This window comes from Nymphaea colorata, chromosome 12 (genome assembly GCF_008831285.2).
Source record: "Nymphaea colorata isolate Beijing-Zhang1983 chromosome 12, ASM883128v2, whole genome shotgun sequence".
Classification (NCBI taxonomy): Eukaryota; Viridiplantae; Streptophyta; class Magnoliopsida; order Nymphaeales; family Nymphaeaceae; genus Nymphaea; species Nymphaea colorata.
In genome coordinates, this window is record NC_045149.1 from 13,279,976 (window position 1) to 13,296,172 (window position 16,197).

General features: G+C 41.5%; 1 protein-coding gene across 1 annotated transcript in view; it reads left to right on the top strand.

Moving 5' to 3' along the window:
* Window positions 1-13,106, top strand: part of LOC116265181 (mediator of RNA polymerase II transcription subunit 16) — a 74,636-nt gene extending 61,530 nt beyond the window's left edge. The window contains 1 exon segment of the mRNA XM_031645727.2: window positions 12,241-13,106. Within this exon segment, the coding sequence (XP_031501587.1) occupies window positions 12,241-12,387 (147 nt within the window). The 3' untranslated portion in view covers window positions 12,388-13,106.
* The last annotated feature ends 3,091 nt before the right edge of the window (window positions 13,107-16,197 follow it).

Genomic DNA, 16,197 nt, shown 5'->3' on the forward strand with positions numbered 1-16,197 from the left:
AGATAAACTTCATTGGTTCATCATAGGGCTCCAATCTTGGGCCCAGACCGACGTGGAGAGATCGAATCCAGAGACCTTTGAGCAAGCATATGTGGCAGTCGAGCGCTTGGCAGATACCCAACGCAAAAGCTACACTGATACCTTCAAGGCTGTGAAGAAGTCCGACCACGGCGGTAAGAGAGATGACCGGCGAGACCACAACAGAAATGAATCGGTGTCCCAGAAGCTAACCGAGAGAAAAACCTTCTTTCGCAAGGACTACACTGGGCCACCAAGGGAAGTGACTTGCTGGGTCTGCGGAGGCAAGCACCAAGCGCGCGTCTGTCCGAAGAAGGTGAGAGTCGGGCAGGCCAATGCCGTAAGGACCACCGAAGACGAGACCGAGGAAGGGCAAACACGAATGGGTGCCGCTTAGACGATCAATGTTGTACAAAGCCGCACAGCGTCTAGAAGTTTGGTGAACAAGGAGCTGTTGTACCTAGATGTCACTCTGGATGGAACGTCTACTGTTGCGATGGTAGACTCCGGGGCTACACATAACTTCGTCTCGAAAGAGGAGGCGGAGCGAGTGGGATTGAAGCCTGTGTCATAGTAGAGGATCCTTAAAACGGTGAACTCTGAAGCCAGGCCCATCCTGGGAGAAGCGAAGGGTGTAACAGTTCAGATTCAAGGTTGGACGAGAGTCACTAACTTCTCCGTAGTACCTCTGGACGACTTCAAGGTGATTTTGGGGATGGAGTTTCTTCGAGGCCAGAATGCAATGATGTTGCCAAAAACCAACACATTGACGTTGATGGGTGTGGATCAATCCCACACAGTGCACTGCCACTCTATCAGAAACAAGTCTCAGCCGATGTTGTCGGCCATGCAACTGAAGAAGGGCGTGCATCATGGGGAACAAACATTCCTCGTGGCCGTACGTCTAGAAGAATATGGCCCTCAGTCGAGAGTCATTCCGCCAGGACTAGCCCTGGTCCTCAAGCAGTTCGAGGGAGTAATGCCTCCCGAGCTGCCCAAGCGCCTACCTCCCAGGCGTGAAGTTGATCACGAGATTGACTTGGTTCCCGGAGCCAAGCCACCAGCTATGGTCCCCTACAGAATGGGACCGGCCGAATTGAAGGAGCTACGAAGCCAGCTTGATGACATGCTTGAGTCAGGGATCATCCGCCCCTCTAAGGCACCATTCGGGGCTCCTGTATTGTTCCAAACGAAACACGATGGCTCTAAGCGACTCTGTGTGGATTACCGCGCCTTGAACAAGGCGACAGTGAAGAACAAGTATCCATTGCCTCTCATTGCGGACTTGTTCGATCAATTGGGCAAGGCAAGGATCTTCTCTAAGTTGGACCTTCGTTCTGGCTATTGGCAGGTTAGGATTGTGGAAGGTGATGAACCAAAGACCACTTGCGTCACCCGCTATGTAGCATATGAGTTATTAGTCATGCCATTCAGGTTGACGAATGCCCCTGCAACTTTCTCGACTCTAATGAACAAGATATTCTACCCTATGTCACCAAGGTGCGGGGGTGCGGGTGCCGGCGCGGCACATTTCAAGAAATTTAGGTGCGGCGGTGCGGTGAGAGTATTTATTATTATTATTATTAATTTATTCTAATAATAATAATATGTATATAATATATATGACAAAAAATTGTCATAAACCACAAAATTATTAAATAACAAGATCAAAATTACAATTTGCTAATCATGATATCATTATCATTTATCAATCATCAGAAAGTTCAACATTCAACAAGAAATATATCTAGTTTTGAGTTTACAAAATCACAGTTCATACAGTCATACTTCATAATTCATACATTAATACATATTACCTCTATTGTCAGAGTTGCGTTCCACTTCCACTTCCACCAATATCTTAATTTTCTTGAATGCTTTCAATGATATCATCATCATCGAACACCTCAGAAGGAATAACAGGATCACAAAAATCCATGTTAGCAGTACATAAATTGCGTTCTCCATCGAAATCAAATTCATCTGGATTTACATCCCAATATTGAGATGGTCCACAACTGCATTTTATTAAAGATAAAGTTAAACAATAAAAATATTGACCATAAAAATATTCGAAATCTAACACAACAAAAGAAATTGAGCAAAACAAAACAGCATAATAAAGAAATACCTGTATTCTTTTTCTTTTCTTGAAAGAAGACGCAAATTAGAATGCACATAAACCAAGTCCTCTACACGTTGGCTAGTGAGTTTGTTCCTTTTAATATTGTGTATATGACCATATATGCTCCAATTTCTTTCAGAACATGATGATGTAACGGGTTGTGATAGTAACCTCAAAGCAAGTTTATGAAGCACGGGCATTTTTTATCCATAAGATGCCCACCAATCAAAAGGACTTATGTCATCATCTTCTCTTGCTGCTGCTGCGCCTTCTGAACAAAATTTTCCTAAAAAAAACTTGTTATATTCACAAATTGCTTGTTTTCTGGTTTAAGAATCTGTAAAAAGTCTGTCCATACATGACATTCTTTGAGCGTTTAACTCATTATCTAGATTTGGAATGACACGTCCAGGAGCTCCTTCAATCCATTTTTTAGTGTAATATTTGGGATTTAAAGAATGTGCCATGCAACGCAAGGGAGTATTGCTTTTGTCTCATCTTTCAACTAACATTGTACTTAGGCGATCAAAGAACTCTGAATTATCAAGTACAATGTCTTTTTGTTCTTTCTTGAAAACTATATGCTGAATTTGTTCAATCATATCCTCCCACATAAGCATAGGTTCATCTTTATCAACAGCTCTCAACATGCACCAAATTGGCTTTGTGAAATCCAAAAAATATGCAATTTTATCCCACCATTTATCTTCAACAATAAGGTTTCGAATACTTTGAGCTTTAGCCTCATCTTCAACCCGATAAAAGCTCCACCCTCTACTAAACACCATCTGAATAAGTGCATCTCGCACTCTTTGAATTCTTTTCAACATGACAATTATTGAAGCAAATCGTGTCTCTGCAACCTTTAACAATCTCAAATCAGAATAACTACTAAAAAGGGACAATGCATGTTGGTGATTAACGATGAAATTTCTAATATTTCTTACATCTTTTTCAATCTCTTGAATCCATGAGAATAACTCATGTCTCTTGGGATCTACATCTTCACTTGGAGGATTGCATATGTCTTTTAGTGCTAAGTTCAAAGTGTGTGCAACACATGAAGTCCAAAAAATATGTGGAAAATCATACCTCAAACTAAGTCCAGCACTTTTGCATACAGCAGCCTTGTCTGTAATGAGCTGCACCACTTTATCAAGACCAACCTCCTTGATGGCTTCTAAAAATAATTGCTTCAAATATCTAGCATCTTTATATTCTCCAGATGCATCAACTGCCTTCAAAAATATTGGTTCATCACGTGCAATGGCAATGAAATTAATTAGTGGACGTCCTTGAATATCTGTCCACCCATCAGAAACAATTGATACCCCAGTCATGTTCCATGTAAACTGTTTTCTTTCTAAACTTTTCTCAACCTCGTTTTTTTCATATTGAAGAAGTGATGTACGCAACCTTTCTGAACAGGGAGGTATATATCCTGATAATTTGCTATTTGCAAGCATAGTACAAGCCTTCTTCCAATATGGATTTCTAGCTACATTGAAAGGAATGCAGCTAGAATAGAAAAACTTAGCAATCACTTTATCTATTTCTGCCCTTCCGCAAAAATCAAAACAAGTCTCTATAGTCTTTCTCTTCTTATCAGAACTCTTAAATTTGTCACAATAATACTTGTTTTCTTCTTGTTGTGTCTTTCATCAGCACGATCTTGCAACCTCTTGAACTCTAGAACTTTTGCTGTAGAAATTTTTTTACATCCTCGAATTTCATGACCTGGCAACTTCAACAAATGTGCCTTAATTCTTGTGTAAGATCCTACAAATGTACCTTCACAATGTTTGCATATGAAATGCACGTTTCCACCACCACTGCCTACATCTTTAGTGACCGCTTTCATTTCTTTCCATAGTGGTTGTTCTTCAGATGCATATGTTTCACCAGGTACCATAGAAGACTTCAAAACATCACTTTCATCCACATTCACACTAGATGAAGAACCTATTGCTCGAGAATCTGAAACAACTTCTTTTCCTTTCCTTCTGTTTGCCATCTTTTATGGTTTATCACTTTATATGGTGTTGACAAGCTTTTGCACTGTAAAAAATAAGAAAAGAAACCAACAGTTACCGTCTCTAGTAGAAGGTAAAGAATGTAATGTGGCATTTAAGAAAGAACTGCAACCTATTAAGGTGAACACGTATAGAAAAAATGCTACTAGTTCAACTGAATTGTAACGCAAGAGTTTACAGCGTCCTTTGTATAAAAAGAACCAAAAACTGTGAAAGCATTTATCAAATAAGGTTAGTCTAGGCATCTCTTTTTTAGTATCTTCAGTACATTGTGTTTTTATTGTGTTTCAGTTTAACTGTCTATGTTAACAAGAGTTTCCATATTATGGCTCAGTTCATAAACAAGAAACCTTTAGTCTCAGTCTTCTTGGGGATGAACTTTCTAAGATTCTCAAACAATTTCTAGTGGAAAGGTACCAGGACGGACCACCTGCTTTTGCCACATGTAAGGTGACTTACCATGTTACTTCCTGATCTTGCAGTACTAAGACCTAAAACTCAGAATGGCCTGCTCAAGTTTTCTTTTGAGCAAGAGGATAAGCAAAAAAAACTTACAGAAAAAAAGGTGAAAATTTCACTTACGGGATGGCATGTGAAGTAGATCAGTCATGGTTTAGGGGTGAGATAATTTGAACACCAAGCATAACCACTGCTGCTTGATTTGAGCTTGGTGTGATCCTAAAATATCTCAAGAATACGAGTCTTGTAAAGCTGCTTTGCAAAATCTTAAATATCATACAGAAACAAATTTTAAAGGCAAAACTAGATCAGCAGACCAGATAGGCATGCAAGCTGTTGGAGCTCAGAAGATGATAATCCACATCATGAAAATAAAAATTCTGAACTTTCTTTTCCAAAGAAAATACTAAACCTTAAATTTAATGAAACAAAGCCCACCTTTGCAGAACTAAACCGTTGATACCAGCATATAAGATGCACGTAAAGAGAGAGAACCTTGCTACAATGAAACTGAGCTTACATGTAAAATGGATTACTAAAAGAAAATTTATGCACTAGAAGGAGTGATCCACCAAATTGTTCGTCAACATGATAAATCAAACATGATGAACCAAATAAACACCAAAATGACGTGTAAATGGTTTATACAGTAGCGACAGTTGGGAAGCAAAAATGTAATTGTCTTAACAAATCAGAAACTGAATGTAAGAAATGATACATAAGCATATCGATAACAAGATTATCAATGAAGTACATGACAATGGAACATTATATGGCAACCAACCTAGATGATGTATCAACGATCGTGAGAGGCACTTTATCAAGACATTTATCTGCAGGCAACCGAGTGGGTCAAGTTCCACGCACAAGGAAATCTTTTTGTTATGCAAGGATAGGAAAGACAATGGCTGTAACAATAAACGGAGAGAAAACAAGGGCATTGAAATTTGAAAGAGGGTTGAGGAAGAAGATGAAAGGGGGAAAACAGTGGAGGGAGACATACGGCTAGAAAAAACAAACTACCTGAACTAATTTGATGCAGCCAGAAGAGACGATCGCAGCCAACACCGGTCGTCGGACAGGGAGGAAGCTAACACCAGTGGAAGGGATCACAGCAGAGAGAGAGATCAGAGAAGGCTGAAGGCGTTAGCAACTTAGCACTTAGCAAGGGGGAAAACGAAAAAGTCTGCCCACGATAGTTTTTCATTACAATTTAAAAAAAAAAGCCCTAAAAAAAGGACAGACTCGTTTTTTACCGCACCCGACTCGCGTTTGACACGAGTCGGGTGCGAGTCAATAATTGACTTTTTTAGTCAGGTGCGTCTGACCGCACCCAACTCGCCGTTGACAGTTTTGGGTGCGCACCAGGGCCGCACCCGCATCGCGTCGACGCGGGTGCGATTTCATTTTTCACGCACCTTAGTATCATAGATTCTACCCTTACCTTGACAAGTTTGTGGTGGTCTACCTTGATGACATTGTGGACTTTAGCAGCGACCTTGAGGAGCACGTCAGTCACTTGAAGACGGTGTTCCAAGTACTCAAAGAAAATGATATCTTCGTGAAGAAAGAGAAGTGTCTCTTTGGAGCGGGAGTTCAGTTTCCTCGGCCACAGTGTGGGGAATGGCCAGCTACGAATGGATCCGAAGAAAGTGAAGGCTGTTCAAGAATGGAAGCCGCCCTCGAATGTGCCTAAATTGCGGTCCTTTCTTGGGTTAGCTAACTACTATCGGCGGTTCATCACAGGGTACTCATTGATAGCGGTGCCCCTCACTGACCTACTTAAGAAGAATAGATTCTGGATTTGGACTCAGTCTGCCCAGGATGCCTTTGAAGGCCTGAAGCATGCCCTTGTACAAGAGCCCGTCCTCAGGTTGCCAGATCACTCCAAGCCCTTTGAGGTACACACAGACGCCTCGGATTTCGCCATTGGTGGGGTACTGATGCAGGACGGCCATCCGATTGCCTATGAGAGTCGGAAGTTGAAGGACCCTGAAAAGCGGTACACGGTACATGAACGGGAAATGACCGCCATTGTACATTGCTTGCGCATATGGAGGCACTACCTACTGGGGGCAGAGTTCGTCGTTAAGACGGACAATGTGGCCACGAGTTACTTCAAGACTCAGAAGAAGTTAACTCCGAAGCAGGAATTCTTGGCAGAGTTTGATTTCGCTCTGGAGTACAAGGTTGGAAAGACCAACGTGGTAGCGAATGCGTTGAGTAGAAAGGCAGAACTTGCAGCCTCTCGGGCGGGGACCTCCGAAGCTCAGTTGGAGGGTGCGCTCCTCGAGCGGGTTCGTGAAGGGATGCGGCAAGACTCAACGGCCCAACACTTGGTTGCCTTGGCTGAAGCGGGGAAGACTCGAAGATTTTGGCTACGAGATGGGTTGCTACTCACCAAGGGTGGACGTGTTTTCGTGCCGAAGTGGGGCAACCTCCGGCGGGAGTTGACAAGGGAGTGCCATGATACGCTTTGGGCTAGCCATCTAGGCCAGGAGCAGACTCTGGCCCTTCTTGAACGTGGTTATTACTGGCCCCAGATGCGCGATGATGTGGAGGCATATGTAAGGACTTGCCTCATCTGCCAGCAGGACAAAGAGACTAATCAGAAGTCTGCCGGCCTGCCTGAGCCTCTTCCTATTCCGGAACGTCCGTGGGAAAGCATCTCCATGGACTTCATTGTGAGCTTATCCCGAGTTGATGGCTACAACTCTATCTTTGTTGTTGTGGACAGGTTTTCTAAGTATGTCACGTTCATCCCAACTACAAAGGAAAGTCCAGCGGAGAAGACGGCAGAGATGTTTGTGAAGAACATTGTTAAGTACTGGGGCATGCCGAAGAGTATTGTGAGTGATCGCGATGCTCGCTTCACGGGCAAGTTTTAGCGTGAAGTGTTTCGGTTGCTAGGCTCAGACTTGCTGTTTTCCACAAACTTCCACCCTCAGACTGATGGCCAGACCGAACGCATCAATGCCTTGTTGGAACAGTACCTGCATTACTTTGTCAGCGCCAACCAGAAGAACTGGGTAAAGCTGCTTGATGTGGCCCAATTCTATTACAACTTGCAAAAGAGCGAGTCTTCAGGCCACAGCCCCTTTGAAGTAGCCACCGGGCAAAAACCGTTGATGCCTCACACTGTTGCCGCTCAAGAGAAAGGAAGACCCAACTTCGCCTACCAGTTTGTCAGAGACTGGCAAGAACAGACTAAGATAGCAAAGGCGTTCTTGCATAAGGCCGCCAAGAAAATGAAGAAATGGGCTAACAAGAATCGGAGACCTGCTGAGTTTCGAGTGGGAGACCATGTTCTTGTCAAACTTTACCCAGATTGCTCGGGCATCTTCCGTGGACGACACCGAGCGTTGATCAGAAAGTATGAAGGGCCATTTACGGTCAAAAGAATTGGGAAGCTGACATATAAGCTAGATCTGCCGCCAGACTTCAAGGTGCATTCAGTGTTTCACGTCTGCAACCTCAAGCCCTTCTATGCCGATACTGAAGACCCGGAGAGAAGCCAGCCCCGGCGAGAACCGATTTTGCAGCGAGCTCCTTCGACTCGGCGTGCTAATGACCGTTAGTTGGACCAGACCCTTCGACACAAAGTGAACTATCTTGGTGAACCGAAGCGATACTTGGTCAAGTGGGTAGATGATGATCAGCCAACATGGGAGTATGCCTTCCGCTTGAAGCGAAGCCATCCAGAAGAAGTCAGGACCTACCATCGGCGCTTGATTTGAAGGGGGGAGCATGTTCCCCTGCGTCTAGAGTCTGTACAATCCTTTGCTTTGCTGCATTTGCTTTGCTTATGTTGAGTCTTGGTGTAAGCTAGTTTGTTCACCTGTGTCGGAGTACCCTCCCAAAACGGCCCCAAGTGTAATATTGGGATTCCTTGTTTTGGATGGTCGGCATCGAGAATTCTGTAAGTGGTTTCGGCCATCATATGTAAGTAAAGTTAAAAGCTTACTTGCTTCCCTCGTGACTTCAAATGAATATATTGCGAGTTTTCTTTCCACATTCTTTGTGCAATTTGTGTTCTTTGTTTTCGAGAAAGCGTTCAAGTGATCTGCGCCCACTTGAACGAGGCGAAGACTTGCGGCTTACTGGCGAGAGTTTGCCGCGCCGCGCGGTCCGAAGGAGTCGGCCCGTGACAAGGTCCCTGTCTAGTATTTAAAAGTTGAAGCCCATACCAGAAAATTGAAGTGGGCTGGTGCTTCAATTGAATTTTCAGTCAAAATGTGACTGCATATTAGCAATAAACTGAATAGAGATCCCTGTGCAGCATTTCATATGATTGCTCCAGAAGAAGTGAAATTACAAATGTATATATTGTGCAGTTTTTCCAATTTCCCCATGTGCTGATTGGGGCGCCTATCTTTCTTCTTGAGAGGCTAAAGGGGGAGGATAGATATGACTTATGAGACTCCTGGTGTGCCTAGGAGCCTGTTCGCATTACTGAGCTTGGCGTGTCTTGCTCAAAATTTGTTAAGTCAAGGTGGCATGGGCCTAGCTCTGATGCAGCCTAGCAAGAGGATGTTTGTGTGTGTATATATATATATATATATATGAATGAATGGGAGTATATGATAAAAGACTGACATCTGCAGCCTGCACCTACCCCATGCCCTCATGTGCAGCAGCCTACTTGGCAAGTTTGTGTGGCAGATTTGGTTACATCTAGAACAGTAATGACAATTTGCCATCAATGTACGCTTCTCATTCTTGTGAGATCAACGACTTTTGTTTTGTGAGGCATTCGGTCATTGAGTCCGTGTGAAGTTATAGCTGCCATGAACTTATTGTTATGGTTGCTTCATCAGAATATACCTGACCCCATATTCCTACCTACATAAATAAGGTATTTTAAGTGAATCCCTTTCGTAGTAGTGGAATTTGAAGGAAGAGTGCAAAAGCCAATTTTACACCTCTGACCAGGAACAGGGCCTTCCAGAAGAAGAATGTTTTTTTTTTATTTGGGAAATAACTCTAAACATGATTTTTAGCCAATCTTGGTTTGGTCAGTCTGTTCATTTGAAGTATTTAATCTTTTCTTCCTTTTGGGTAGTTTTCTTGTTAACATCTAATTTATTATTGTTAGAATATCTTGTATAGGGAACCGGGTCTGGATATGGACCCGCTCCCATGGGCGCGGGTACCGAGGGTGGCTCGGTACCCTAGGCGGGCCTCCCTCTTATATTATCTCACTTATTGTGTAATTGTTGATTAAGTGAAAATAACATTTTGATATTCCCAAGGGGACTCATTTAGTTGGTTTCAAGTGGGTGTTCAATATGAAATACAAACAGGATGGCACCGTGGAGAGGTATAAGGCTCGTCTTGTTGCAAAGGGGTTCAGCCAAAAATATGGTATTGATTACCTTGAAACCTTTGCCCCTGTTGCTAAACTGAAAACTGTGAGGGTCATCTTAGCACTTGCAGTGCAAAAGAAGTGGAGCATGGATCAGCTTGATGTCAAGAATGCCTTCTTGAACGGCTATCTATAAGAAGAGGTCTACATGAGCATGCCTCCTGGATATGTTCAAAGCGGAAAATGTTGTCATCTCAAGAAAGCCTTGTATGGGTTAAAGCAGTCTCCTAGAGCATGGTTTGAAAGGCTGAGGATAGTAATGAAGACTAATGGATACAAACAGGGAAATGGTGATCACACCTTATTCATTAAGCAGAGAAATGGCCTGGTGAGTCTTCTTCTTGTGTATGTTGATGATATGATAGTCACAGGTGACGATGAAGAAGAAAAAAGGAAGATGAAGGAAAGGTTAGCTGCCGAATTTGATTTTAAAGATTTGGGTAAACTAAGGTACTTTCTGGGAATCGAGATTGTTCGGTCAGAGACAGGGCTTGTTATGAGCCAAAGAAAATACACTCTAGATCTTTTAAAGGAGACAGGCAAACTTGGATGTAGGCCATTTCTAACTCCAATGGAGTCTTGTACAAAGATAAGCATCAAAACTGGCAACATCCTTGATGAGGAAGGAAAAGGGAGGTATCAGAGGCTGGTTGGTAAGCTCATCTATCTTACTCTTACTCGCCCTGATATTACGTATGCTGTGAATGTGTTGAGTCAGTTTATGCATGTTCCTACTGATTGTCACTGGAAGAGTGCAGAAAGAGTGTTGGGGTACCTAAAGAATGACCGGGAAAGGATTACTCTATACTCAGCAAGACCAACTTAATATTGAAGGATACTCTGACGCAGATTGGGCAGGATGCACTGATACTAGGAGGTCTACCACAGGGTACTGCATCTTTCTGGGGGTAACCTGGTTGTATGGAGAAGTAAAAGGCAAGAAGTTTGCTCTAGATCCAGCGCTGAGGCTGAATACAGGGCTGTGGCTATGGGAGTTACAGAAATGCTATGGTTAAAGATTCTCCTAGCTGATATTGGAGTTGAAACGGAAGAAAAGATGAAGATGTACTGTGACAACAAGTCTGCGATTAACCTTGCAAACAATCCCGTCCTTCATGACAGAACTAAACATGTGGAGATTGATCGCCATTTCATACGGGAACGTATAGATTCCAAGGAGTTGATCCTGTCGTACATGAAGTTTGAAGATCAAATTGCCGATGTTTTGACCAAAGCCTTATGTACATCTCAATTCGAGAAAAATGTGAGCAAGCTTGGCATGTTTGACATGTATGCCAAGCTTGAGGGGGAGTGTTAGAATATCTTGTATAGGGAACCGGTTCTGGATATGGACCCGGTCCCATGGGCGCGGGTACCGAGGGTGGCTCGGTACCCTAGGCGGGCCTTCCTCTTATATTATCTCACTTATTGTGTAATTGTTGATTAAGTGAAAATAACATTCTCTCTCCTAGGGTTGCGGTCTTGCCCCTAGGTTAGAGCTTCTCCTTGGTTTTTCACCTCTTACTGAGGTTTTCCACGTATATCGTGTGTTTCTTCTCCATTATCTTCTTGCGTTCCTTGTTTCTACAATTATCATTACATATAACTGCACCTAAATTTTTAGAAATTCTGAAAAATGCATTGTGGCACTTCATCCATCCACGAAGAACTGACTTTTCGGTTTACAGGAAAGACTCAAATGCTGAATCTAAAATTTCACTTCCTCTCTTTTCCAAAGTTCTTTCCTTTTGCAAGTTTCCTACTGTTCCTCTTTTGTTTTCTGGGGTGTAAGCAAAACGAATATTGCATGATGGAAAAAACAAAACTTCATTAAACACTCTTCACCAGGTGATCAAGCACAACATAAATTTGAATTTAATAGCAAGTCAAAAATAGGAATATATATATATATATATATTAAAAGAAGCCTAATTAATGGCTTTGTTGGGCCACAGTTGGCTGTACAACTATCGATTCTTACTGGTGCATTTATACCATCCATACAGTTCTTGGCTTTTAGCCGTTACAATCAATTTCTCCAAAGGTTAATTATTGGTTGGTAATGGTTTGGCAGTTTCTTGAGAATTTCTATATGCCAAGTGTGTCTATAAACTGGGTAGATAAATTATGTTGCATTTTACCAGGCCACTGTTTTGCTCAAAATGCAAATATTTGTTTTTGTTCCCTTTATTCTTTTCTGTTATAACACTTAAACCTGTTTGTGGACCAACTATTTGCAGTGTGTGCGTTGTTTGAGGCAGACATCTGCCTTTGCTTCACCTAATTCAGCAAACTCTACGACTGTAAATGAGCGGGAAGAATGGTGGATTAGCAGGTGGGCTTATGGTTGTCCAATGTGTGGAGGCACGTGGGTTCGTGTAGTCTAAGTATCTGGTTCAAATATTTATATGCTAGCCCTTACAGTTGTTCAACGGAATTACTGCTATTTTTTTTTTATTTTGTTTATGTTGTTCCCATCTCTATAAATATTAGTTGTAACAATAGCGGTAGTATGCTAATTATTGTTACTAGTGATAGTAGCCGGCAATTATTGTTGTATTTATGATGTGAATTTTGTCATTATCAATTCTGAGATAAGATGAAAGTGTAAATTGCAAATGAGGTGCACGTAAAGACAGCTGCTTGTCCACACCCCACTTAGAAAGAGGACCTCCTTTTGATCTTGTTGGAGATTGGAGCTTGTTTTCCAGAACGAAATGTTCCTCACAGGATTCAAGTTGGTTGCCCAGCTCAAACATTTTTTCCCTGAGCTAGAGTAGCGGAAGGAATGCCTCACAGGAGTGAAGAGAAAGGAAGACCTAGCGGACAAATTTGGAAAGCGACTGTTTGTTTTACCAATGCATTTTCTATAGCTTTACTACAAAACATGTATATTTGATGAGGCATTGTAAGAATTTTTTCTTTTAAAAACCAAGTGGCAATTTGTGTATGGAACTTGAAGAAACCAAGCCGTTGTTCAGGAAAACAGCTGCTTGGGGTTAGGTCCCTACCTTTATTAATAAAAAAAAGGTGAGGGATGTGTACAAAAAACAGGAAAAAAGCTAAGCCGTTGTTGGTTCTATCCAACCTAATATATTTTCTCCAATATTGAGTGTAAATATTCTATGGCATTTGGATAGGTTCTCAGATAGAATTTATGATTGGGTGACATTTGACCGGCTTTTGGCAGGGAGGTTGATTCATTTGACCTCGAATGGGGAGAGGGAACCGTTTCTCTCTCTCTCTCTCTCTCTCTCTCTCTCTCTCAATCTATTTGAAAGAAAATTCGGGTGTTCTTTTGAATGAGGATTTAAAAATTGACCTTTATTTTTGTTGAGTGAAAAGAGTTGCCGTATGAAGTCCTCTTATGTTGTGCCTTCAAAAGCTACAACTGCGAAAAACAAAAATTTAGGACATAACTAAATATATATATAAAGGTAGAAAGCAGTACAAATACATGTTGCATTTTGAGAATATTACTACAAACAAGTTATGCATAGAATGCAGTTGGAGTTGTGATTCAATTTGATGGGCGTACGTGGTGCTGTGTATGTCTCTTCTTGTCTTGGACCAATTTGACGGTTTTGACATTCTCAATGTAACAAAAAATGTTTTAAGTTTAGCCTTCGCCCTTTTTCACTACGTCTCTTTGACCTATAAATTGGATACAATGTCTATCACCTCTTTTCATAAGACCTTGTTACTTAATTCTAAAACAAGCGACTTCTCAAAAAATGCAATGATTTGTTTGTCTATCCCTAAAATTGGTGAGGTCTAAGATAAACATAGGCAAATTAGAGGCAGCTCTTACCTGTGTAAAAGCAAAAAAGGGTGGAATGAGTACATTCTTGCTGTTAGTCTTTCATTGCTGAACTATTGAGCATGCCATTTTGCATTACCGTTGCTAATTGTTAGCAGGCTTCCTAATTTTATGTGAAATGGAAATAATCTCATCATGTGCAAAAAATCATCTTTACCAGAATTTTTCAATCTCTGAACTGCAATCCTAGAATTATCTTGTTAGCCTGTGAACAGGCTATATGTTGAGGGTTAACTTATGAAAGGCTCCTCCCACATATGCCGCACAGTTGGGAGGGTGGCCATTATTAGGGCCCTCCTAGCTGCATGTCATATGGCAAGACTATTACGCTTCCCCTTGTTAAACCGTAACAACCAAATCGGTCCTCCTTATCCCCATCCTTGCTTTGTGACCCTTCACCATGCTTCCCATCCATTCCAAAATTGTCCATCGTAGAATACCTCTGCTAGAGAATGTTATGAAAAATATGAGAGGAAGAGGAAGAAGAAGAAAGCTTTTATGTGGTTCGTTGCTTTCGTTCCTACATCCATGATAGCCACCCTCTCTCAAAGGAAGAACGATATTCATCAGGTGGATGCTCTCAATTTGTTTGTATAGAGAATTGTTTAAGCCCTCCACTTCGGATGCATGTGAGACATAATTATCACCAGATTTTCTTTCTAAAATAGACATACAATCATTATCTTTATCTCTATTTTTGTCACTTCTATCCTCACATTTGCTCTTCTTGTTTCTTGATAGACTTCTACGGTTTATCTCCATCTTAGGAAACTTCAACTTTATCTTTATCTTTGGCAACTTTATCTTTATCTTTGGCAACTTTATCATTATCATTGGCAACTTGAGCTTGACAGGGATGGTTGCTTTCCTTAGCAGTGGGCATCCGGCGACCATTAAAACCCTAGCTCGTGCTTCCAATTAAATTAAAAATATATTTAAATATAAAATAATATATAAATATAATTAATCATAATAAAATATTATATTTATATATAAAAAAATTTATAAAATAAATATTAAAAAAATTATCGAGTCCACTTGAGCCGACCAGATAAATTATCAGGCTGGTCCGGTGCCCCTTTTTTTGGGTCCAGGCCCAAGTCCGGTCACGTACGCTCCAGCGGCGCGGCGCGGCCCGTTGCCCAGCGTTGCTTAACATCCACCCTTAAGCTAAACATGGGACCAAGGTTGTGCATCAACCCGGTCCAACATTCGAAACCTAGGCCCAGGCCCAGCCCGATTAACTTTTAAATATATTTTTAATATAAAATAATATATAGATATAATTAATCGTAATAAAATATTATTATATATATAATTTAATAAAATATATATTGAAAAATGTTATCAGGGGCTTATCGGGCCCACTTGGGTCAGCCTGATATCTAGGCCCGAGCCCGAGTCAGGCGGGATACCGGGTACCCACCGGTGCCCAAGCTTACATGGTGGCACACATTCAGCTTGTGCAGAAAAAGTTCAAATGTTGCCTTAACGAGTGGCTTAGTGAGATTGTCAGCAAGAGACGATGTATGTTGAACTTGAACCCTCCTCTTGGCAATACGATCCCTTACGAATGAACATCTATATCTACATGTTTGCTTCGCTTCGTGAATGAAGGGCGGGATTGATTGAAAGGCTATCGGCACCATGCTTGTCACCCAACTGCCTTCAGCAGCGACTTCGGTGACTCCATGGCATTCTGCCTTGGTACTAGAGCATGAGACAGACTTTTGTTTTCGAGAGCTCCATGATACAAATATTAGTCCCAAGGAAGCACGCACTGACGGCTATAGATTTACGGTTTGCATGGCAGTGGGCTCAACTAACAACCCTATAAAGTTATAAGGATGCACCGTGATCCACTTAAGGCATAAGAAGAAGATAATTTGAAAATATGCCATGTTCAATTGTGCCCTTAAGATATCCACTTTCCAATGCTCCAATGATCAATAGTGCGAGCATGCACCAACTGGCAAACCCGATTGACACTAAAAGATACATATGGTCGAATTATATTTAAATGTCGCAAAGGTCCAACAACACTTAGAAAAGAGTAGGATTTTCAAATCTTGCACTATCGCCATTCTAAAGCTTGGTCATTGTAGCCATGGGACTAGAGACATGGTTGGCTTCATGCATATTGACTCCCTTAAGCAGAAAAAGAATATGTTTTTCTATGATACCATCCTTAACACAAGTCACCTTCGCACCTGGAAAAAAAAAATCACTTCACCAAGATTTTTGAAAGCAAACCTCTTTCCAAGTAAATCAATAAGACATGAAATAAATTTGTCGTATCTTCCACTAATAAGTATACGATCCACATAAATGAGAGCAATATCAGAAATTTGGTGGAAGTTGGAAACAAACAAGGAAG